Genomic DNA, 25,739 nt, shown 5'->3' with positions numbered 1-25,739 from the left:
CCTTTGCCCCCCCCTTTTTAACCTCACCTGGGAAACTCTGGGTATTGTAGTTGTGTAAGAGGAATAGGGGTCTCCTAGCAACTGTCAGCCCCCTTAAGAAACCACAGTTCCCAGGATTCATGGGGGGAGGAGTGGCTTGACTATTTAAAGTGGTAAGGTACTGTTTTAAATGTATGTGTAGTTGGGGACCCTAGAATCTGCAAGTGATGAAGCATCTCGTGGATTATACCAGTTTTCATGTTGCAGGTGGGAGCTTGATTGTTTTGAAGATTCCTCTCTAAGTGGTGGCGGGTGGGCAGAGATGTCCCCACACAGAAAAATAGCAGGTTGGGAATGAAAGCTAAACTGAATCCTTGTCCCCAGTGCGCCCATTTTCAAGATCAATATTTTACATTACGTGGGGGAAGTATATGATTCATGCAATTTCCCCCAAGCCCATCTCCCCACTGGACTCTACAATCACTGGCCGCAGCATTGCCCAATGTTACAGTCCAGGGAGAACCGAAATATAACAAGATGCCAAAAGTTAGTTCTCTGATTGCTAGCAGCACAGAGTTCATACATGCCACTTAAAGTCTGGTTTTAAAAGCTTGCCTTCTGCTGTTGGTGAGCAAGTGTGGAAGACAAGAATGTGGTTTTAAATGTGTTTCTTTTCGGTGTTCAGATCGCTTAATGGCATGGGGCTATTTCAATTACATTTCAACCTTCTTGGTTTTTTGTGGGGGGTTTTTTGTGTGTGGCGGTGGTGGGGAGGTTTAGTCACCTGTAAACTAATTTGTTCTGATGTGCATTTTTCGGCTCCTGCTGCTGTTCTTCCCCATAGAGTTGTGCAGATTTGGAAATAGCTTTTTCACAGTTTAATTTAAGCTCAGTGGTAGCGCCCTTGCTTTGCATGCAAAAGGTCCCGAGCTTAATCTTTGGGATCTGCCAGTTGGGGTAAAAAAATAGTTGCATTTGAAGCTAGTGCTAGCCATTGTTGACAATGCAGAGAGAGATGGACAAATGGTCTGAATAGAGTTGGCCCTACCATTAGGCAGAGTAAGCCAATCTCCTCTGGTGGCAGATTCTGGGGTGAAACATTCCCCTCTATTGGAGGATGGAGCTATTTGTGCTGTACTGATTGACCTGCACCCCCTAAACTAGCCTGCTGCTCTTGGGTGGAACAGATGGCACCATCTTGTCCCTTTGCATCAGGCAGCAAAATGTCTTGAGCCGGCTTTGGACCTGATTCAATATAAGGAGACTTCCTATGTTCTTGTCCAACTTGAGATGTGGTGGGAAAACCTCATCAGTTTAACCAAGGTTTACCTCACCTGGGCCAGTTCACTCCAGCAGAGATCTCCCTGTGGGCTGGACTGCGCATGTGCATGCGCATGAGCATGAGAGTGCGTGCCTGTGATTTCCAGCATCTGCATCTGCGCAGACATGATTTCCAGCGCCGCGGAAGTGAGTCTCCGTGCTGCGCTGGTTTAGTGCAGCATGCTGGGACTCACTTAGTGGGCAGCTTGGTTTGGGGGTGGCTCGTGGGCCGGTTAAATGACCTCCGTGGACTAGTTGTGGCCCATGGGCCTTAGGTTGCCAACCCCTGACTTTAACCCATGTAGTTTTCCTTTGCCATTCAGCGTCTCTCCTGTCGGGTGGAATTGATAAGGCTTTCCCTTGACCTTGGGAAGAACAGATGGGGAGGCAGTGAAGACAATGATAACAGGTTAAGCCTGAAGGTTTCTTGTTGAATTGCAGGACACTGTGAGTCCGCCTCTGAGGTAGGGGAAGGGAAGGATCTCTTCTGCCCCATGTGGGATGGATGCTGTGGCAATTCAAGGAGGATTAGCACGACTTGTGGGTGGTGGCAACACATTGATCCAAGAAGATTTTTGAGGAATAATTAAAGTGTTTAAAATGCACCTGTGCTTGGGGCCTAAAAGGCCATAAGTAATTACATGTGAGATGAGAAGAGCATAATATGAGCTCTGCTGGAGGAGACCAAAGGCCCATCTAGTCCCAGATGCCTGTGGGAAGTTCATAAGAAGGACCAGACTGCAACAGCACTTTCGCCGAGTGTGATTCCCAGCAACTGGAACCTGATTCCTTTCAGCTAGGTGCTAGGTGCTGTACAGAACGCAAATGTTTATTCTTGACACAATATGTCTTGGAGGTGAGGTCAATAATGTGGGAAACTGATGTGACTGAGAAGTGTGTGTGTGTGTGTGTGTGTGTGTGTGTGTGTGTGTGTGTGAGAGAGAGAGAGAGAGAGAGAGAGAGAGAGAGAGAGAGAGAGAGAGAGTGCAGCAAAAAAATAGTGATGGATAATAAATTGTAGCATGGACTCCTTCTCTCTCTCCTGCCCTCCTCATGCATCTATGAATAACATTAGCAAAACTCGCAAACAAATGTCGACCTGGACACCCTCTTTGCTGCTGTGACCTGCGAAAAAAACAGCGAAATTTGAGGGAACGTTCCTGTTGGTTGTGATAGACGTTGGGTAGCATTATTGCTTTAATCTCCTTTCCACATCCCTGCAGCTCAGGAAACTAAGTGCCTGATCAATTTGTCCATAGAGATCCTGTCAGGCAGTTAATGTTTATCTTGGTCTTTTCCCCCTTTTCCTTTCCCCCTGATGGACACATTAAGTTTTCCCTAATCTGAATTGGATCTGGCTGTCATATGCAAGGCTTGGGGGATGCTGCCTAATGAGACTTTCAAGGAGAACATTATTTCTAGTTTCCTATAAGAGGGCCAATGATGCAATTCTGCTGATGGCCTTGCTTCTGCCAGAGTGAGGGGGGAGAGATTGCTCTTTTCTTCCCCATATTGGATGCAAGGACCGTAGAGCCTATATAGGCACACTATAGCTCCTAAGATGACAATGCCAAATGCACACTTCTGCTCAAATTAGGGATGGGATGGCTCCATTGGTACCAGTTTGCAATAAATCTGGTGGATCTAGATTTATTGCCAGTTCCTAGGCTCAGAGGAACCCAGTTCTTTTATTCTAATAGTATGTCTTTTGAGCTTAGTTTTGGTTGGTAAATCTTGAGGTTCTAGTAAAAACCTAAGTAGATCCCAAAAGCCTGAAAACTACTCACATAACCCATGAGAATTGCACTAATTTAGAACATGAAACAAGAAATTGTCATGGTTCATATTAGGTGTGCTGGTGAAATAATAATAATAATAATAATAATAATAATAATAATAATAATAATATTAAATTTGTATACTACCAACAGGTTTCAGGGTGGTTCACAAGATATAATCACAATGTAAAAACACAAAAGACATAATCAAAACAAAAACAACCGAATAACACCCTGGGTGAAACATGATTTTGGCTAACTGAGGAGTTTACCTCCATGGATCTGAAAACTGTTGTGGGGTTGTGGTCTGAGTCAGAAATGACTAACCGTTTCTTTTCCTTGTGTTCCTCCACAGGGGAGATGAAAAAGGTGCTGAAAACGTACAGCTCCCCAAAGTTCTCAAAATGCAGTGCCTCGCAGAACAGTACCGGTCTGTTGCCTCCTCCTCCTCCCGTCCCTCCGGGTTTTCAAGCTCCCCAAGATCACAGCACCCAGCCAGTGTAAGAGCAGATCTGAAATGCCTTTGTGATTTACCATAGAGTCCCTCCAGACATCCTTTTCATTTTGCATACATGATTATTTGCTCTTTTGGTGCTCTTGGGGTGGCCGCATGCAATTCTGCTTCTGATACTGTTGGTGCCTGCAAAAGTTTTGAGGAGGCCACACGGCTTCGCTTCCAATCCGTGCATATCCAGTAACTTCTTGCTGAAGCCCTGTTTATTTTTTATTTTTTTAAAAAAGATATTTATTGAGATTTTACAAAAACATAAGTTTACAAAATAGAAAAAAGTCACATAGAAAGAAAAAAATACAAAAAAGAAGTCATAGAAAAATACATAAAAAGAAAAAGGAAGAATAAAAATACAAAATACAAAAAACAAATAAGTAAAAAAGAATTAAAAACAAATCCGTTTTTAGTAACTTTAAACTCATTAGCTTGTTTCCTTGACCTCCTCACACCTCCCCTTTTTGTATTCCCATTTAAATAATCAAATCAGCAAATCCTTACCCTCTTTCGTTTATCTTAACTCTATATCTTAACATATTATAACTCTATATTTTCATCCATTTATCAATTCATTTTTGCATATTCTTATTAACTTTGTTGCTAATGCCACTTATTTTCAATCCAATATCATTTTAACATTCATTAATTTTACAGTGTTTCTGAAGATAGTCTTTAAATTTCTTCCAGTCTTCTTCCACCAACTCTTCTCCCAGGTCTCGGATTCTGCCAGTCATTTCCGCCAATTCCATATAATCCATCACCTTCATCTGCCACTCTTCCAGGGTGGGTAACTCTTGTGTCTTCCAATACTTTGCAATAAGTATTCTTGCTGCTGTTGTTGCATACATAAAGAAAGTTCTATCCTTCTTTAGCACCAATTGGCCAACTATGCCCAGGAGAAAGGCCTCTGGTTTCTTCAGGAAGGTATATTTAAATACCTTTTTCATTTCATTATAGATCATTTCCCAGAAAGCCTTAATCTTTGGGCACGTCCACCAAAGGTGAAAGAATGTACCTTCATTTTCTTTGCATTTCCAACATTTATTATCGGGCAAATGATAGATTTTTGCAAGCTTGACTGGTGTCATGTACCACCTGTATATCATTTTCATAATATTCTCTCTTAGGGCATTACATGCCGTAAATTTCATACCGGTGGTCCACAACTGTTCCCAGTCAGCAAACATAATGTTGTGACCAATATCTTGTGCCCATTTGATCATAGCAGATTTAACTGTTTCATCATGCGTATTCCATTTTAACAGCAAGTTATACATTCTTGAAAGTATCTTAGTTTTGGGATCTAACAGTTCTGTTTCCAATTTTGATTTTTCCACCTGGAAGCCAATTTTTTTATCCAAATTATAGGCCTCTCTTATTTGATAATAATGAAGCCAGTCTCGCACTTTATCTTTTAATTTCTCAAAACTCTGTAATTTCAATTTGTCTCCTTCTTGTTCCAATATTTCCCAATATTTCGGCCACTTGGCCTCCATATTGAGCTTTTTCTGAGCCTTCGCTTCCATTGGTGACAACCACTTTGGGGTTTTATTTTCCAGTAAATCTTTGTATCTTATCCAGACATTGAACAATGCTTTCCTGACAATATGGTTTTTAAATGCTTTATGTGCTTTAACCTTGTCGTACCACAAATATGTATGCCATCCAAAAACGTTATTAAAACCTTCTAGGTCCAAAATGTCTGTGTTCTCAAGAAGCAGCCAGTCTTTCAACCAGCAGAATGCTGCTGATTCATAGTAAAGTTTAAGGTCTGGCAGGGCAAATCCGCCTCTTTCCTTTGCGTCAGTTAATATTTTAAATTTTATTCTAGGCTTCTTGCCCTGCCAGACAAATCTAGAAATGTCTCTCTGCCACTTCTTGAAACAGTCCATCTTGTCCAAAATTTGCAATGATTGAAACAGAAATAACATTTTTGGCAATACATTCATCTTTATAGCTGCAATTCGACCCAACAAGGAAAGCTTCAAATTTGACCATATTTCCAAATCTTTTTTCACTTCTATCCAACATTTCTCATAGTTATCTTTAAACAAATTTAAATTCTTAGCAGTCATATTAACCCCCAAATATTTTACTTTCTTAACCAATGTTAAGCCTGTCTCCTTCTGAAACCTCTCTTTCTCAATTGGTGTAAAATTTTTCTCAAGCACTTTAGTTTTTGACTTGTTCAACTTAAATCCTGCCACATGACCAAATTCTTGAATCAATTCTAATACTCTTTTCGTACTAGATTCTGGCTCCTGTAACGTCAAAACTAGGTCATCTGCAAAAGCTTTCAATTTATATTGTTTGGCTCCGACCTGAATACCTTTAATTAGACGGTCCCTTCTAATCATATTCAGCAAAACCTCCAGAACCGAAATAAAAAGCAATGGGGAAATTGGGCAGCCTTGTCGTGTCCCTTTCTCTATCTTAAATTCCTCTGTCATCACATTATTAACTATTAACTTAGCCATTAACTTAGTATACCATTTTCAAACCCTTGGCCCACCCCCATTCCCTGAAGATTTTTCTTCATAAAATTCCAAGAAATATTATCAAAAGCTTTTTCCGCGTCTATAAAAATTAAAACTGCTTTGGTATTGATGTTCACTTGCAGCTTCTCCAAAATGATAATTATATTCCTCGTATTGTCAGACAGATGTCTACCTGGGAGAAAGCCGGCTTGATCTTTATGTATCTCTTCAACTAATACCTTTTTTAATCTATTAGCCAAAATATCAGCAAAAATTTTGTAATCCACATTAAGCAGGGATATGGGGTGGTAATTCTTAAGTTGTGTCTTTTCAGACTCAGTTTTCGGTATAAGTGTAATGTAAGCTTCCTTCCACGACTCTGGCACCTTTTTCCCCTCCAAAATTTCATTACAGACCTCCTTTAGTGGCTGAATTAACCAGTCTTTCAAAGATCTATAGTATTTGGAGGTTAGACCATCCAGCCCTGGAGATTTACCCAACTGCATGTTCTGAATGGCACCTTCAACCTCCTGTTCTGTAATTTTATGATTCAACATTATCTTATTTTCTTGAGAGATTTTTTGTAATCTATTTGTTCTTAAAAATTGGTCTAAATCAGTCTCTTTCTGTGGCCCTTGTGTATATAATTGTTTAAAATATCTCTGGAAACTTTCTAATCTCCAATGGATTCTGTATGTTCTTTCCTTCCACATCCAAATTTGTGATGGTGTTTAATTTTTGTCTTTTTTTCATCTGCCAGGCTAGCAGTTTCCCGCATTTATTAGCCGATTCAAATGTCTTTTGTCTCATCTGCTTAATTTTCCATTCTACTTCCTGGTTTATCATTTTCATGTATTGTACTTGATATAGCTTTATTTCTCTCAGAATCTCTTGCGACTTTGGTTTCGCTCTTAATTTCTTCTCTCCTTCTTTTATTTTTTCCAAGATTTTATCTTTTTTCTCATTTTGAGTTCTCTTCTTTATTGCGTTCTGTTGAATCAGAAACCCTCTCATGACCGCTTTGCTTGCGTCCCAGATTACTCTTTTTTCAACCGTGGTATTCAAATTTATCTCAGAATAATCTCTCAAGATTTTTTGGGCCTTCTTGGTAACCTCTTGATCTCTAAATAAGGTGTCATTCATCCTCCATCTGAAGGAACCAATTGGTGTTAGTTTCATCTCCATCTTCACCGCATTATGGTCGGAGCAAGTTTTTGGGCAAATTTCCACTTTTCGGGTCTTAGGTGCCAGTCCTCTAGTTATCCATATTTGGTCAATTCTTGTCCATGTCATTTTGGCTTCAGAGAAGAATGTTCCCTCTCTTCCAAGGGGGTTCTTAGTTCTCCAGATGTCAATCAAGTCCATATTGTCAGTCAGTTCAAAAAAGGTTTTTGGTAGTCTGCCATCTTTAGTTACAACCTGTCTCTGCGACTTATCCATATTTGTAGATACCACTCCATTCATATCTCCCATCATAATAATGTTGTAGTCCATGTAGTCAAGCAATGTCTCATGCAATTTCTTGAAGAAATTTCCCCTCATTTGGTGCATAAACTCCTACAATCAAGAATTTTTCTCCTTGTGATTGAATCTCAATTGCCACAAATCTTCCTTGTTCATCTTTAAAAACAAATTTTGGTGATAGGCTCTCTTTGGCATAAATAACAACACCTCTCTTTTTAACCTTGTCCGATGAAATAAACCCTTGACCCAATCTTTTATTAATCAGTACTTTCCTGTGAAGCCTTATCACATGAGTTTCCTGTAAACAAATTAAGTCCAATTGTTCCTTTTTCAATAAATGAAAGACTTTCTTCCTCTTCTCCGGGGAATTAAATCCATGAATGTTCCAACTTAATAATTGCAGAGACATGGTGTGGCTATTCTATTTTCCTCCAACTGCTCCCAAAAGTTCTTCTTGTTCTGACGGTGGTATCGCTTTTTTTAGTTTGTCCAGTCCCAAAGGTGGTGGTACTATGTCTAATACTCCTGATCTTAAAGCTCTTAGCTCTTCTAGTACTTCTTTTTGCAGGTCTTCTTCATGGTCTCTCAAATTTTTTTCCTTATCTTCCACTGATCTTATTTTGAACTTTTTCCCTTTAAAGGTAAAAGATAGTCCCTGGGGGAATTCCCACCTAAAAACAATTCTGTTTCTTCTCAGTAGGGTCACCAGATCTCCGTAGTTGGTTCTAAGATCCAATAGATGTTTCGGTATATCCTTAAAAATCTCCACTCTCGAGTCGTTGATCTCCAAAGTCTTCTGGAAGTGCGCACTCAGTATTTTATCTCTCTCTTCTTTCGTTCGGAGGGTAACCAAACAGTCTCTCACCCTGTTTTTTCTCCCTCCTCTTCCAAGTCTGAACGCACTTACTATCTTAAAGTCTTTCTCCAGCTCCAAATTCCAAAATTTTCCAAATTCCTGCGTAAGGTAGTCACTTAGGTTATCTTTTTCAAGTTCCGGTACTGCCCTGATCCTCAAATTGGTCTGTTTCTCCCTCAGTTCAATCATAGACAGAAGTGACTGATGATCCCCAATCTGTTTGCGCATAGGTTTTATTTCTTCCTCTACAGCCACTGCTTTTTCTTTTGCTTCCTCAGCTATTTTTCGATTAGAAGCAGATTCTTCCAGCAATTTTTCAATAGATTCTGTATTGGAGTTCACCTTCTGTCCCAGATTATTAATGCTGGCAGTATTCCTGTCTATTTTAGTTGATTGTTCCGTAACTTGTTTGCTTAGGCCTTCCAATTTTTCATAAATTTTATTTAACACAGAAGTAAAATCCCCTTCTGAAGCTATTCCTTTTGACCCAGCTTGTGCAAAATCTTCCCCCTGTGTCACAGGAGGGCCGGGAACAGATGATCTATGTTGCTGGTAAACTGTGCTGGGCTGCTGCACTCTAGCCTTGCCCGATCTTGTTGTCCTATCAGTCATCACACTTTTGTCTATGAATCAAGGTCGGTCCCACGGTCAAGTCTTGCCATGGAAAATCCCCAAAATCCAGAATGGAAAAATCCCCCAGCTGGGTGTACAGCTTCAATGTTCCTCTAGGGGGACACTGTAGCAGTCATTAAAGTTACAATAAAGAATCTTTTCCAACTTTCCTAAGTCCCCTCAAGAAAACAAGCAACAGTTTCAAGTCCAGAGAAGACCTTCAACAAGTATCTCCTTTGCAGAATTAACCATTAAAAAGTTACATTGTCTATAAATAGTGCGACTCTCAGTGCAACAGTTCTAGTGAACCTGGCAGTCCGTTCCCAGGAGTTAGATAATTGTCTCTATTTTTTCCAGAAGTGGAAAAGTCACTTTTCCCTCTCCCCCCCCCTCCACTAGCCTGGGGGGGGGAGTTCTTTCACTTTGATGTTCGGATTTAGAACTTTAAAAGCACCGCTCTCCAGGTCTTAGCTTAAAAAAGTCTTTGCTTTGATCTGTGTACAGAAATGGAAGGCGGACTTCCTGTTTACACCTTCCCGCTTCAGTGCCAAATTAATCCCTTTTTTCTCCTTTTAGTCCCAATTTCTTAAGCTTCACCTACTCACGGGTAGTTGTTTAGCAGCCGAATTGTCACAGGAAAAAGGTCAGCGCTCTCCGGCAACAGCTGTGCGGCTTCACCCCACGGAAAGAGCAATTGACTCTCAGCACCGCGCCAAGCTCCCGTTACGCTCCGGAGCCCCTTGCGGGGTTCCTTCACAAATTCGGGGGGCGCTAAGGGTGCCCCCCAAGTCCCACATTCACAGGCTTCTCCTGCCTGTGATTTTCGAAAGGGTCTCCACTTCTCCGTAGCGGACAGACCCAATTTCCGCGGAGCTTCTCCCTCCAGATTAGAAGGAGACCGCCATTGCCGTTGGCGCTGCCTCCGGAAGTCCCTGCTGAAGCCCTGTTTAGTACCACAGATGCTCTGGTTAATTTTTTTACTTGCCCCTGGCAGCAACAACGTGGCAGCATTGGAGAAGCATAGTAGAACAACCTAAAGAAAAATAAATCCACTGCTAAGGCCCCATCTGCATTATACAATTAGAGCAGTATCATGCCACTTTAAATACTTGTGGCTTCCACCAAGGAATCCTGGAAACTGTAGTCTGTTAAGGATGCTGGGAGTTGTTAGGAGACTGCTATTCCCCTGCTACGCAAGAGAGGGGGTGTCTGTGCAGCCCTGGCTACTTGCATAATGTTTTGTTGGGGTCCAGAACTTGTTATTTGAGATCCTAAGTTCACATGGTGCCATTTGCTTTCCTCGCAATCCCATCAGTGCTTTTCTCTTTCTGTAATTGCAGATGCGGGGAGGGAGTTCATTTTATCAAGTCCACAGAAAGCAAAGAGGGGACCTTTAATCCTTCCTTGTAGCAGCCCCCATAGAGACCCCCTGTGCTGCAATTCAGTCTAGAAAAAAAGACAGAGTTCCCATTGGCACCCATGAGAGCACCCCCCAAAAAAACCCCCTACCTGTAGCATAAGGGGGTGGAGCCTAAACTTCACATCTTGTACACTAATGTCCTGATAAAAAAGAGGGTATCTCTACCTGTAGCTGAATAAAGAAAAGCCAAAGATATGCTAGCAAGTGATGCGATTAGCATCAAGTACAGTTATGTACGGGTGGCGCTGTGGGTTAAACCACAGAGCCTAGGACTTGCTGATCAGAAAGTTGGCGGTTCGAATCCACATGACAGGGTGAGCTCCCGTTGCTTGGTCCCTGCTCCTGTCAACCTAGCAGTTCAAAAGCACGCCAGTGCAAGTAGATAAATAGGTACCGCTCCAGCGGGAAGGTAAACGGCGTTTCCGTGCGCTGCTCTGGTTCTCCAGAAGCGGCTTAGTCATGTTGGCCACATGACCCAGAAGCTGTACCCCGGCTCCCTCGGCCAATAAAGCAAGATGAGCGCCGTAACCCCAGAGTCGGCCATGACTGGACCTAATGGTCAGAGGTCCCTTTACAGTTATGCCCTGAGCTCACAAGACTGTGACTCACACAACTCCCTGTAGTGATGGAGCCTGGGCAGGCTCTGCCTGGCTCCAGGAATTCCTTCCTGTATCTGTGCACCTTTTGATGGGTAGAGCATTGCAGCTGTATCAAGAGCCGCTCCATGCTGACTCATCTTCCAGTGTCACCAGGTGCTTCAGATAAATTTCCCAGTCCCCGCCCCCCGGCACCGAGAAGGGGAACCTACCTGCTTTTGCATACTATCCTCAGGCACTGGTATGATGGATCATCTTTGCTGGTGGTTCTGGTGGGAACGAATTCCAGCCATACTTTCTACCTACTTGGCACTTAAAAAGCTACAAATCATGCTGAGAATCCATGCTTTGCTGGAAGAGAGAGTTTTCCACTTAATAGAGCGGGCCTCTCTGAACAAGTGCCCAGCTATTTAAGTAAATGGACAATTATCATTCCAGGAACGTAAATCAATCCATTAGGGCAATATCAGCTGACTCTGTCCTTTTCGCTGCCCGCTGAATCCCACATTTATGAAGAGAAAACGTTGTCCTTGGATCTGTGCATGAACTAATATCGGTGTCATTCTAAATTTATGGGCAATTACACCATAATTGGCCGCTCTATTGGAAATACATTTGGTTGCAGAGGAGATCGGGGCAGGTTTTGCAGGAGAGAAGAGGCTGCAAATACGTTTCATGCGCTGCCTCATATTACTACTGGCATGTGCCACATGCTCAAGTCGAATAAGTGCTTTTCCTCCTAGTGATGGGAGGACCGTAATGGCAGCCTTCGGACAGGGCTGGGAAACCTTGCCGGTTTCCCCATTTCCTGAAACCCTGGAAAGCAGCTGCCAGTCAGTGTAGGCAATGCTGAGGTTGAGGGACCAATGGTCTGCAGCTTCCTAGGTTCTTAGTGGTGATTCTTGACTATTTAGCCATCAGGAGCTGAGGAAGATACTTCTGCTTCTAGGCCATGTTTTCTGTAGCTGGTTAAGAACAAGATGCTAGTGTCCAACGTTTCTGAAATGAAAATAGGGGCATCCTATTTCATATCCTCCAATGTTTCTCCAATGAAAATAGGGACATCCTATGCCATACCCTCCAACATTTATTTCTCCAATGAAATAGGGACATCCTGTTCCATACCCTCCAACATTTCTCCAATGAAATAAGGACATCCTATTCCATACCCTCCAATGTTTCTCCAATGAAAATAGGGACACCCTATTTCATATCCTCCGACATTTCCCCAATGAAAATGGGGCCATCCTGTTCCATATCCTCCAACATTTATCCAGTGAAATAAGGACATCCTGTTCCACACACCCCAACCTTTCTCCAATAAAAATAGGGACATCCTATTCCATACCCTCCAATGTTTCTCCAATGAAAATAGGGACACCCTATTTCATATCCTCCAACATTTCCCCAATGAAAATGGGGCCATCCTATTTTGTTCAGCCTCCTAGGCTACCATGGTGGGCACAGCCAGAGAGAAAAATGGGTGGAGCAGCAAATGCAAGTCTTACCTTGGTGTGATTGGCTACAATCTCAAGCACGTGAACATTCAGAGGCATCTATATCCAGATACCCCATACCCACATCAGGCAAGCAGGAGGCATTAGTCTAGTTCAGGCATGTCCAAAGTCCATTTCGGGGGCCTAATGCGGCCCACCGGTCAGTTTAATCAGCCCCGTGGCAGTTTATTTCCTGGGGTAAAATCCTAAAACAACAACAAATCCCCCCCCCAAATCAACAACTTTGGTCGGCCCTTTGGCCAGCCTTCATGGCCCTTCACTTCATCAAATCTGGCCCTCTTTGAAAAAAGTTTGGACACCACTGGTCTAGTTCAAGGACTCATTCCAGCCGGTGAAAAGCACTCAAGGAGGACTGAAAGCAGACCTGGTGAGGGTTGTGACCTGATGAAAACCCTGACAGTCAGACATCCCAGCTTAGGGTTATCCACCCTTTGCTCACAGCGAATTGCCCCTTACAGCAGAGTCAAGTTTGTTTTTTAACCCACCTGTTGGAAATGTATGCATGTAACCACATTTCCCTTGCTGCTCAGTTAATTCAGATGTTCTCGTAATGAAACAAAGAGCAACTTAATGGCTTTATAGGAGTCCTTAAATGGCTCCTAAGAGGACAGACTTTGTTGTACAAAGGGGAAACACAGGGGAAACACAGTTGGCCAGAGTTCTGCTGCTGGGAGTTGTGGGGAGATTAAGAACTTCTGTAAAGAACTGCTGGCATGCCAACAGCATACAAATGGACTACTTAACGCAGGAGCAAACACTACCAAAGCAGATTCAGCATTGGTTAATCTTCTTCCTTTTTTAAAAAGCATTTGAAACAGGCCACAGCCTCTTGCATCCCCCCAAAGCTTTGTGCTCTGACTTCCAGAGCTGAAAGTCTTGTGACTGGCTCTGAGGGAAGAGAAAATGAGCATGAATGAATGAACAGATAGATGTTGAATTGAACAAAGATCCCATGACTGGTCAACGAGAGGGAGGCACCTTTTGACAGAGTGCCTTTGACCTTGACAAAGAGGCACTGAGGTTTGAAATACCCTCACGAATCACCCTCCAAATTGCTTGATGACTCTCGCCTTTATCAGAATGTACTCTTAGTAGCACATTAAGCCAATTTACGTTAAATCAGACCACTGGTTTATCTAGTCCAAAATGGCTGAGTATCTACTCCAAGGGGTAGCCAACATGGTGTCTTCCATGTGTGGTTGGGTTCCAGCTCCCATCATCCCTGACCACTGACCAAGCAGGCTAGGCAGTGGTGGCCGGTTCCCTTTTAGGGCTTGGACAGTAGCCAACAGAAGGTCAAGGCAACCACAGGCAGAGCTCACACATTCGTGTCTCCATCCTGCTCCCTGCTGAGTTCTGCAAGGGACACATTGAGACAGAGGAGGAGGAGGCTGACGGCCAGGCCCAGTTGTAAGTAAGAAGGCAGGAGGACTTGGAGGAATCCAAGGTTGGTGGGGCCATGCCCCACCTGGCTTGATGGGCCAGCTTTCACTGCAGTCAGGGTTAATGGGAGTCCAGCAACCTCTAGAGGGCAACACACCAGCTCCCAAGAGTCTCCCTCGTCCAGCAGCATCTATCTAATGTGTAGCTGGGCTTTCTAGCACTAGTATTTAAAGTTAACATGTACTATTCAGGTCCACCCCCCAACCCCAGACGGTGGAGTGTTAGAGGCATATGTGGATATTATGGATTTTCAATGAGAATTCTGTAAGTAGAGCTGTCAGTGGGGATGGAAGGAGCTGTAAATTTTGCTTCTCTCAGGTTCTCATTTTCTCAGTCTCAAATGCAGTTCTCCACATTTCTGCAGCAATTAAAAAAAAATTATCATGGAAAGCCACCTGCATTTTAGTGTGAATTTATCCTGATAAACACTTTTTTTTTTGTACAGTGGTACCTCGGGTTACATACGCTTCAGGTTACATACGCTTCAGGTTACACACTCCGCTAACCCAGAAATAGTGCTTCAGGTTAAGAACTTTGCTTCAGGATAAGAACAGAAATCGGGCTCTGGTGGTGCGGGGGCAGCAGGAGGCCCCATTAGCTAAAGTGGTGCTTCAGGTTAAGAACAGTTTCAGGTTAAGAACGGACCTCTGGAACGAATTAAGTACTTAACCTGAGGTACCACTGTATATACATTTTTGCAAACATTGTTTGGGCAACTGAATGGCAAAATTCACATAGGTGTGAATTTTGGATGGCTGTGTTTTGGTTTGTGAAAATGTTTTGGGAAATGTGAAGTTGAAAGATTCGCCATTGGGTTAAATTTCTCCCTCACCCCTGGCTGTCAATGTGGGTTGCCCTGAATCTAGATCTCATAAAACTCACTGAAAGACTGTTGAAAGCCTGGAATATTCAGGTGATGTGACAGTGGGAGCAAAGGTGACTCAAGAAGGTGTAATGAAGGGTAGAGATGACTCATTCTTTTTCTTTCTCACTAGACAGGGAAGGGGCAGAACCAGATGTGTGTAGAAGCTGAAATCAAAGGGAGAAAACCAGTAGTGTTGTGAGGAATGGCAGAGACATAGATACAGCTGAGTTGCTTCTGCAGGAACCCTCTGGTGCTGTTAACCTAAATATAAGATGGGAAAACAGTACATGTTGCTCAAGCTGTATATATGTTTAAATAAACTATGTCTCACAACGTATCAGCCAGGTTTGCTTGATCAGTCCAAAGGCCAATCTATAGGTGCCAACTCTATAGGGCTGAGGTGTCTTCAGCCCCCTCAATGTCAAAATGCTGATGAATTTTCACGAGGACTTTTTAAAATAAAATAAAATTGCAAACTGATGTAAAAAATGTGAAAAACTGAATTTAATATTGGAAAAAGGAGAATCCAAGAGAAACTGGGGGGAAACAACATTCTTCATGTTCCCAGCATCCCTATTTGTGGTAGAGGCATACAGATGTGTGCAAGTTCACCCTTTTGCAAGTGGTAGCTCGGAACATCATACAGAGGCTGAGCAATTTCTTCCTCCCTCCCCCTTTTCACTGCCTCCTCCTGTCTCACACCTTGTCAAAGTAGGAGAAAGTGGATCCAAAACGCAGGTGGCAGGTGGCAGACTCCATCCATTTACATGCAAGACGTGAGTGCTGTCACTAGCTGAGCAGAGGCGGGGGTGGTGTAGGAGCGGGGCTGAGGAATTGTTCTGTAAGTGATGGAGGAGCGCTCTGCACGGAAATGGGCTCGGTTCATTTATTGAAACCACTCCAACATCCTGGCAGAGGTGTGAGAGATGGACACGACCCGGATAGTCACTTAGAAACCTGGCGCTGTGCCAAGGAGGAGTGAGCTCCCCAGTCATAGCCTGCCTTTGCGTGCTGGGCAAACTGCAAACAGCCATAATCTAGACTGCTGTACTGGGATGCGGGCAGAGGTGGGCAGCACTTACCCGCAAACGTTTTGGGCTTCCGTCAGTGTTGCCCAGGGGTAGGACCTGGATCTGACTGGTGGGTCAAATAGTTATCCTCTACACACCTCAGGGGTCAAGCTGCCCATCTACCAGTTGTCTGACATCACAATGATGTCGAGTGCCCACAATGATGTCAAGTGCCTTGCAGAATGCTTTGCAAAGAGCTTTACAACACCTGGCAGTCTGGCAGTCAGCTGGTAGCTGGGCCCTGCAAAGCCCCTTGCAACATGTTCCATGAGACCCGACTATCATCTGGAGCTCTTTGCAAGGGACTTGGCAAGACCCAATGATCAGCCGAATCCCTCTGCACGGGGCAGCAGTCCCTGCAACTCCACCTTTGATGGATCCAGACCTTTACCTGCCCCACATCTGATCTCATGGACTGGCTGGATGTAGAGAAGTGGTGGGAGGCACCAGCTGGGGTGCCCAAGCGAAACCCCAGGGGAAGAAGGCTCAGAACCAGGGGATTGGTAGTGGGATGACAGTGCATGGTCAGAGGGAAAAGAGGGAGCAGACTGGAAGGAGGTATCAGACACTGAAGAAGCAACAGGGTTCAGTGAGCAGGAAGAGGCTGTGGCAGAGAGCAGTCCAGAATCAGAGACAGGAGAGGAGCGGGGCAGGAGACAGAGGTGAGACCGGCTGCTGAAGAAGCCAGGGAGTCCCTTGCTCCTGCTGAAACCAGCTTCCCTCCTCCCTGGTCTTCTACAACACAGAGAGGAATGAAGAGAGTGGAGCAATGAGAGACAACAGGGCTTTAGGCTGCTGGGGAAGGAACCTGGGGAGGAGCCTTAGAGATTAGTGGGAAGATGGGGACCTTCAGTCCTTGCAGCTGACTCATTGGGCAAGACCTACTGGGAAGGGTTGCTGTGACCTCTAGATCTGAGCTATTTTTGTTTCTTTGAATAAAGAGTTAACTTTACAGACATCAGATGCTTTACTGTTTTATTGCTGACCTATGCCTGATTCCAGCTCCTGACACCTGATGTCATAGTTGCTTGGCTGAATTGTACTCCTGGGCCAGAGGTTCCCCACCCCTGATGTTCCCCCAACTCATTGGTTTTGCCAGGCACGTCTGTATTTGAGAAGCCATCTGCTCTAAGGGAGATGTCATTGTGGCACATTGACTGGCCATTTAAGATTTTGCTTCTAGTTCCTGGTGTGGGCATTGTCATGCAAACCCAGCATATTTTGTATGGGAGCATAGTCTGAAGAGGGCATATGATGCAGTGACCTTGCTGAAGATAGGCAGGTCTAGAACCTCTGCCCAAATAAAGTGGTAAAAGTTGGGATTATGGGATAGGGCAGATCGGAAAGAACCCAGAGAAACAATGATTTCCCCTGGGAAATAACTCACAGATCTTTTCTGAACTTCTCAGGTTTCAGAACATGCTGCCTGTACATAGTCTTGTCATTCTCTCCTGGTCCCAAATATCGCTTTGGTGCAACACCAGATTTATGACACCAGAGCTAAAAGAAATTTGAATCCACCTGCAAAAGGTTGTTTCAACCCTGTCCCTCCACATGTCCCTGTTGTGATGGGCAGGAAAGGGTGATCTCCTGCTTGATTTAGAATAGCATCAGGAATGGAGGATAGAGATGACACTTCTGTTTTTTTTAGCGGGTCAACCAGGAACCGTTCCTCTAAGCAGCACAACCGAATAACCTTTTTCTCCAGCCTCTTGCCTCCGAGTGTGCCTATATTGTAGTCAGACCAATGATGAAGATGAACTATTGTATAGCTTCAGATAATCATATATTTGCACCAAAGCCTGCATCTGGGGCATTATGGGAATGCAGCCAAGGGTTGGCTGTTTTCTGATATTTTCCATAGCTTTTATACCAGGCTAAAAACAAGAGATAGGAAAGGTTTTTGGTTGGAGACACTCATAGCACACCTGCTATTATTTCTGTGCTTGAACAGGTGTACCTGCACTTGCTACCTGGATCCTCCCACGGACTTGGTCCTTCAGCAACAAGACAAAGATTCCCTGCCGGCAACCAGCGAGTCCCTGGGAGAAAGCCATACCTTCCCCACACTGCCCTACAGCCGTCTTTCTGCAGCTTCGATCTCTGTATCTCTCAATGATGATGGGGAGACGGTTCTGACCCCTGAGGAGGTGGCCGAATACCTAGAGCTCAGTGAGGATGCAGAGCATCAGAGGTAAGAGCAACGCAGTCCACACAATGTAGTGTCTTAAGGACAATGTAGATGGTGGCTCTGCTCCTAGTCCGTCGTTCTCTCCTCTCTCCACCTACCCTGACATTAGCTGTTGCAAGAGACACAAGCATCCCTCTGAATACCCCAAAGAGGTAAATTAACAGCATACTCAAAAGCTTGCTTTTGGTGGGATTTATTTCCAAGTCTGCCAGTTGATGACAGCACGCATTGGCTCCTTCCCTTGACCTCATTGTCCCTGACCAATGCAGTGTAATGTAATGTATTGACTAAGGTGTCAATCCCCCCCACAGGCATGATGAATCCACTGACCTTTGGTAAGTCGTTGTCTCTTAATTCGCGGTCCCTTCCTTCGGGCTACTCTGCCAAGCTATTGTGAACATGATGGAGTTGGTCTCCAGGAAGCACTGTGGATTCTTAGAAAGAACTACAGTATAGCCATGTTGCAAGAGACTCCACTCCATTTTTCCATTTGGTTTTCCATCTCCTGCTCCAATATCCTGTTAGTGTTCAGTGGCCTCCTCATCAGGTTGTTTTCAAGAGACCCCACCCAAGAGCCTCCTCTTCAAAGTACTTTTTGTACTTCTGCAAACCTCGTGATTCCTCTGAGTACTGACCCCTTTCTCCCATGTGTGGGTGCTGCCATTTTGGCTACTGAAGCAACGGCACTCTCACCCTGAACATTGGAAAGAGAGGGAATGGCGAGAACATGGTAAGCATGTTATGAGGAACATTGTTTCAGATTACAATCTTGCGCATTATCTTGTGGTTTTCAAGAAGCTAAACTGAGCACCAAGTAATGGCCCTCAGAGTCTGAACACTGGAAACAGAAGGAGAGCTGCATTACTGCTATATGTTATTGCCTAGTGGTGCAATTTTAAGGTTAATAGTTCTTGTTTGTTGGTCCTCTGTGTGCTAATAACTTTGAAAGGCTTATTCTTTTACTTACATTAGCTGTTTGAGCTGTTAAAGAGTTGACCTCTCTGCTCCACTTTGAAATAGTATGTCCATAATCAGATTTCGGGATGCATAACTTGCCTGCTCTAATGTCCAATTAAGCCAGTTTTTCTGTTCTGGATCAGAGCAAAGGTCAGTCTAATTCAGCAGTTTGTCTCGCACAGTGCTCAGCCAGAAGTCTTTGGGAAGGACGCAAACAGAGCACAAGGATGATGGCAATGATGGTGCAGTGGTGACTTTGGCTATTGTTGGTTACATGGATTAACCAGCGCTAATAGACCAGAATGGGAGCTAATGGTTCGGAGATGGTCCCTGATAGTTTGGGATAGCTCTGTTTTTGAATGAGACACCCAGCAGAGCTCAGAGAAGGTGACACACCTGCAGCTAAGAGAAAAGGGTGGGTGTGTTATGTATGTAAGAAGCTGCAGTTCGCAGTTTTGCAGTTGAAATGTGAAAGAGAAAGAGATGAGAGTGTTACCCAGAGGCAGCTGAAATGAGGGGTGCAATCTTGAGGAGCTGGTCCAGTTGCTTGCTTGGGTATCTTCTGCCTTGTAGCAGTGCCTGCTGTTTGTCTCCACTTACAATTTGTTTGCATATTTTAAGCAAGGCAAAAATTATACAGTCACCTTAAGTCTCCAGTGATCTCTCCAGGGCAATGGTTCTCAAAGTGTGTGGCACGCAACATTGTTGTGGTGGGAGAGGATGGCAATTGTGGACTTCCGGGTTAGCGCCAACGGCTAATGGCGGAGTCCCTCCGAGCTCCGGAGGGAATCGGCTCCACAGGATCAGGGTCGTACCGCTGCGGCGACGCGGAGACCCTTAAAAATCACAGGCGGAGAAGCCTGTGAACCTGGTGACTCGGCGGGCACCATTTGCGCCCCCCGACCTGCGAAGGAGCCTTTTTTTTTATAATATTTTTTATTAAACAATTTTTATATTAACACAAACAAAACATACATAAACAAGCCACAAACAATAACAGAACAAAAAACAAGTACCATTTCATGTCCTAATTTCTTAAACCTTACTTCCTCGACTTCCTCTTGCTTCCCGTTTCTGTATTCCAAGTTCTTACAATTATTCAGCGAATCTTCCCTTATTTTACTATAAATTTATGTTAATCATCCTTATTCTCTTTGTCTTAACCATTACTAATAGTAACCATTTATTTTAAACCCAACATCATTCTAGCTGTCATTAATTTTATAGTATTTCTTTAAGTAGTCCTTAAACTTCTTCCATTCCTCTTCCGCCGCTTCTCTTCCCTGGTTTCGGATTCTGCTCGTCATTTCTGCCAAACCCATGTAGTCCATCACCTTCATCTGCCATTCTTCCAGTGTGGGTAAATCCTGTGTCTTCCAGTACTTTGCAATAAGTATTCTAGCTGCTGTTGTAGCATACATAAAAAAAATTGTATCTGTCTTTAACACCCCCTGGCCGACAATACCCAAGAGAAAGGCCTCTGGTTTCTTGGTGAAAGTATATTTAAATACCTTTTTCAGTTCATTGTAAATCATTTCCCAGAATGCCTTAATCTTCGGGCACGTCCACCAGAGGTGAAAGAATGTACCTTCCTTTTCTTTACATTTCCAACATTTATTATCAGGCAAGTGGTAGATCTTTGCAAGCTTGACTGGGGTTATGTACCACCTATAAATCATTTTCATTATATTTTCTCTTAAGGCGTTACACGCCGTAAACTTCAACCCGGTGGTCCACAACTTTTCCCAATCAGCAAACATGATGTTATGACCAATGTCCTGAGCCCATTTAATCATACTTGATTTTACCATTTCATCTTGTGTATTCCATTTCAGCAGCAGATCATACATTTTTGACAAATTCTTAGTACTGGATTCTAACAGTTCAGTCTCTAATTTTGATTTTTCCACCTGGAAGCCTATTTTACTGTCTAATTTAAACACTTCATTTATTTGATGATAATGTAACCAATCTCTCGCGAAGGAGCCTTTTTAAAGGCTCCGGAATGGGGGACGGGGTGAGCGGCGCGGTGCTGTGAGTCGTCTGCTTCTCCTGTGGAGTGAAGCCGCGTGCCATGGCCGGAGAGCGCTGACTTCTTCTTGTGATTTGGACTCCAAAATAACAACCCATGAGTTGTACGGAAATTGGATTTTTAAAGAATTTTTTTTGATGAATTAGATACGATCAGGGGAGGTGTAAACAGGAAGTCAGCCTCCTCCTCCTGTAAATAATCTAAAGCAAGGACCTGCTAACTAAGGTCGAGAGAATTTTTTCTTTTATCATTTGGCAAAAGACATTAATTTCACGATTTGGCACTAGAAGAAATCTTACTGGAGGATAAGAGCTAATTTTGGGAGTTGAAGTGCCACCCCCCGGACCCGGGAGTGATCCGCGAGAGAGCCTGTTGAAGGTATTGGAAGAGTTTGACAGCTGTCAAATTAGCTGTCAGACGGAAAAAGAGAACTTTGTTTCTGTTGCTTCTGCTGGCTATACTTGTTACAATTTGACTATATTTTGTTGAAAACAAGGAAGAACTGATACAAACTAATTTTGATTTTTGGATTTGAACTGGAAAGAACACTAAGTAACCAAAATCCCTCTAGAGGGGGTTTTGGGACATTACAAGAATGGCTGAAGGAGGGGAAATTCAAGCTGAACTGGACAGAGTCTTTGTTCTCTTGGGAAAGTTACAAGGCCAAATTGATGTTTTGGCTACAAATGTTACAACTCTGGACTTAACAGTAAACAAATTCATTGAATCTGACAAGGAACCGACTCAGGAAGCTCATGCAGCTGAACAAGAAGAGAAACTTGAGAGCTTTGAGAGTGGGAAGAAAGAGATATATGGTGTTCCTGAGAAAAAGGAAGGAGGAGCTGTAATTTTACAGATGGTAAAGAAGAGCCAGAGGCCTGGCATGATGGCTGCAAAGGAAAATAAGAACTTGATGGTGAAAATTTGGTTTGAATTGGAGACTGAAGAATGGAGAGATCTTCTTGTGTGGAGATCTGAAGACCTATGGATTACAAATCTTATTAAGATGGAAGTTGGAGCTTTCAGGACATTTGGATTTAAAAAGAGTAAGAAACAAGACTTAGGCTCCACTTTTGAGTATGGAGGTCTGGTTGGAAGAAATATGGACTTTATTGGACTAGAGCTTCTCCGAGATTTGGTGTTTAATACTAAGGACTATCCAAAAAGCCGGCAGAGAGGAACTGAGAGAGAATTGAGAGCCTCGGACGTGAGATCCCCAGGCTGAGAGTAGATTGACTGATGGACGATTATTGGGATTGGAACCGGGAAAGGGGAGGGTGGAGTTTGGGAATCCAAAGGGGGCATAATTATAATTTGTTTTGCTTTTATTTTGTTTTGTTATCGGTATGAGAATTGGGGAAATCGTGGAAGGGAATTTAGGTCGACTTTAGAAAAAGGCTTTAAGAATGAGAACAGATGTGTAATTATTGATGTTTATAAGTTATAAGTTATAAGTTATAAATTTATAAGCTAAAAGTTTAAAAGTTAAAATTGGTTTTTCTAAAATGACTGAAATGTAAAAAGGTTAAAAATTGGGGATAAGAACTTGTTGAGCCAACAATTTGAACTGGAATACAAGAGGGGGAGGTGGGGGGAAGTCAGGAAAATATGTTATTGAAAGTGAAGACTTTGAATTTTATGTGTTTTTAATTTTTTTTTTGTTTCGTTTTCTTTTTTGTGTTTTTGTGTTTTTCTTTGATTGTTTGATAATGGAAAAATCTTAATAAATATCATTTTTTTAAAAAGAGGATGGCAATTGTGATGGGAAGGCTCAAGGAAATTCAAAGGAACATTTCAGTATATATTGCAGAATAGATACCTTTTCAAAACGAGAGCAAGAACATCAAGTGTAAGGGAATGATTTGTGTTCTTATGTAGCTGCGTTGCTTTATACTTTCTTGAGGTCCCATGATCAGATTATAAAGTACTTCTGTTCTATGTTATTAATCAAGCATTGCTAGCAGTTGTTTATTGTTTATTTTTGTTTTCCAGTGTATTTCTTATATAAAAAGTGGCATGAGCACACTTTTATTCTGGAAGGGTGGCCCAGAGAAAAAAGTTTGAGAACCGCTCTAGGGCCCAAAAATTTGAAATCCTGAATTTTTAGAGTGGCAAGGAGGGCAAAAGTGAAACCTGAAACGAGGGGGATGATTTTAGAAGAACAGTAAAATTGGAAGAAAAGTTCAGGGGTGGGTTTGCTGCTTTTCTTCTTTCTCTTCCTCTCTCCTCCTCCCTTCAAAGAAAGCACAGTGTCTCTGAAACCCCAATTCAAACCACAGTGCTTGGATTATTGCACAAATATGCTGTCTAAGTCCTGTGTCCTGATTTGTTTCAACCAGCTTCTGTGTTGGTTTCTGTTTTGTCTTCTAGCCAAGCCTAATAGCCCTAGGGAGGTGGCCCCCTGCACATTCCCTGAAAACATGTAAAGGTGGTTCATGTATGCTACATGTGCTTTTCTGCAAAGGAGAAAATCTCAGTTCCACAATGCATGGATGTTCTTCTGACATGGAAGAGACTTCTGCATCTCTCTGCATGGGATGTGCACAAGTTCCTCTTTGGAACAGTATCTGGAGGAGGCAGGGGAGTAATTTGAATATCCAATTCATGGCAGAGCCTTAAAGTACTTTGCCATAAATGACTTGGGCAGATAAATGCTTTCTTAGGGCAAAATTCATTGCCTATTTCACCCATCCTTTGATGATGGGAGACCAAAAACACAAAACTATATTTTTATTTATTGTTATTCATATGAAATACCGTATTTTTTGCTCTATAAGACTCACTTTTTCCCTCCTAAAAAGTAAGGGGAAATGTGTGTGCGTCTTAAGGAGCGAATGCAGGCTGCGCAGCTATCCCAGAAGCCAGAACAGCAAGAGGGATCACTGCACAGCGATCCCTCTTGCTGTTCTGGCTTCTGAGATTCAGAATATTTTGTTTGTTTTCCTCCTCCAAAAACTAGGTGCGTCTTATGGTCTGGTGCATCTTATAGAGCGAAAAATACGGTTTTTTAAACTCACTCTTCATTGAGTATTTTTTATCCCAGAGTGGGCAACAATGGAAAAAAGCAATTAAGGTTACAAGGGAGTAGACAAAAATACAAAATCCTTTAAAAAAACACACCTAAAAAACAGATCCAGGAAATAACAGCAAATCAATAGTTCCAGTATAAAACAAACCAAATAATTGAAGTTTGCAATTTAACCAAATACCTGAATATTCAGCATTCACAGGAACTAACTTTGCCTGCCCACACTGGTTCCTGCACTTGGTACAACCCCCTAAGAAATTCTCTCCCCAAGTGCTACAGAGGTGGGCTGGCCCTGTGCAGGGTTACTACCCCATTGCACTGCTTGGCACAACATCCAGATATGATGGATGCACAAGCCACTCGCACTCCCTGATTTGCTTTGATGCCTTTGGTTTGAAGGTCTGTGTCATGCAGCCCAGGCTGGCTCTGCTCTCCCCCTTGCCCCAGGGTGGGTTGAAGGACCTCCTGGGCATGCGGCCCCTTTCCCCACCCTGGTCTTGTGGGAACTGCACTTAACAGGAAGCCTCCAGCTCCATCCTTCTGCCAGCCGAAGCCTCGCTGGCTGCAATTAGCTAATGCGCTGTAACTGCTGCCTCTGCAGTTTGGGGACGGCTCTCCCCGCAAAACCGACTCCTTACACTTTTGTAATTGGGGCTGGGACATGGAGTTGCTGATTTTACGGGAAGCTCATTGATCCCACTCAGATAATTACAGCTCCATTTGGAGCCTAGGCGGGACAACTGCCTGCCAGCTTAAGACATGTTTAACAAGCCTCAGCCGGTCTGGCTTGCCAGCTGCCTGGCCTCCCTGCTCCAAGCCACATCTCCTCTTCAGGGGCGGGGAATTGGGTATACACTCTGCTTCCCTGGTATGACTGAGAGTCTAGTGTTGTTGTAGTGCAAAGTGTAAGAGGTTGCCTTAAAGGTAAAGGATCCCTGACAGTTAAGTCCAGTCACGGATGACTCTGGGGTTGCAGCGCTCATCTTGTTTTATTGGCCGAGGGAGCCAGCATGACTAAGCAACTTCTGGCAAACCAGAGCAGCGCATGGAAACGCTGTTTACCTTCCCACCAGACTGGTACCTATTTATCTACTTGCACTTTGACGTGCTTTCAAACTGCTAGGTTGGCAGGAGCTGGGACTGAGCAACGGGAGCTCACCCGTTGGAGATTTGAACTGCCGACCTTCCGATCGGCAAGCCCTAGGCTCAATGGTTTAGACCACAGCGCCACCCACATCCCTAAGAAGTTGCCTTAAAGGTAAAAGTAAAGGGACCCCTGACCATTAGGTCCAGTTGTGACCGACTCTGGGGTTGCGGCACTCATCTCGCTTTAATCACTGAGGGAGCCGGCGTACAGCTTCCGGGTCATGTGGCCAGCATGACTAAGCTGCTTCTAGCGAACCAGAGCAGTGCACGGAAATGCCGTTTACCTTCCCGCTGGAGTGGTACCTATTTATCTACTTGCACTTCGACGTGCTTTCGAACTGCTAGGTTGGCAGGAGCAGGGACCGAGCAACGGGAGCTCACCCCGTCATGAGGATTCGAACATGAGGATTCGAACAAGCCCTAGGCTCAGTGGTTTAGACCACAGTGCCACCCACATCCCTGGTCAAATCTTTGGCCCCT

At 43.6% G+C, this 25,739-nt stretch overlaps 1 protein-coding gene across 6 annotated transcripts in view; it reads left to right on the top strand.

The window, feature by feature from the left end:
* Nucleotides 1-25,739, top strand: part of ROBO4 (roundabout guidance receptor 4) — a 108,235-nt gene that overhangs the window by 60,623 nt on the left and 21,873 nt on the right. For all 6 annotated transcript variants that reach the window (XM_053367480.1, XM_053367479.1, XM_053367483.1 and 3 more), the window contains 2 exons: nt 3,433-3,577; nt 17,860-18,099. In XM_053367480.1, the coding sequence (XP_053223455.1) occupies nt 3,433-3,577; nt 17,860-18,099 (385 nt within the window). The remainder of the gene's footprint in view (nt 1-3,432; nt 3,578-17,859; nt 18,100-25,739) is intronic.

Source organism: Podarcis raffonei, chromosome 15, assembly GCF_027172205.1.
Source record: "Podarcis raffonei isolate rPodRaf1 chromosome 15, rPodRaf1.pri, whole genome shotgun sequence".
NCBI classification, from domain to species: domain Eukaryota; kingdom Metazoa; phylum Chordata; class Lepidosauria; order Squamata; family Lacertidae; genus Podarcis; species Podarcis raffonei.
The sequence above is the reverse complement of the archived record's forward strand: the minus strand, read 5'-3'. Positions and strand labels throughout refer to the sequence as shown.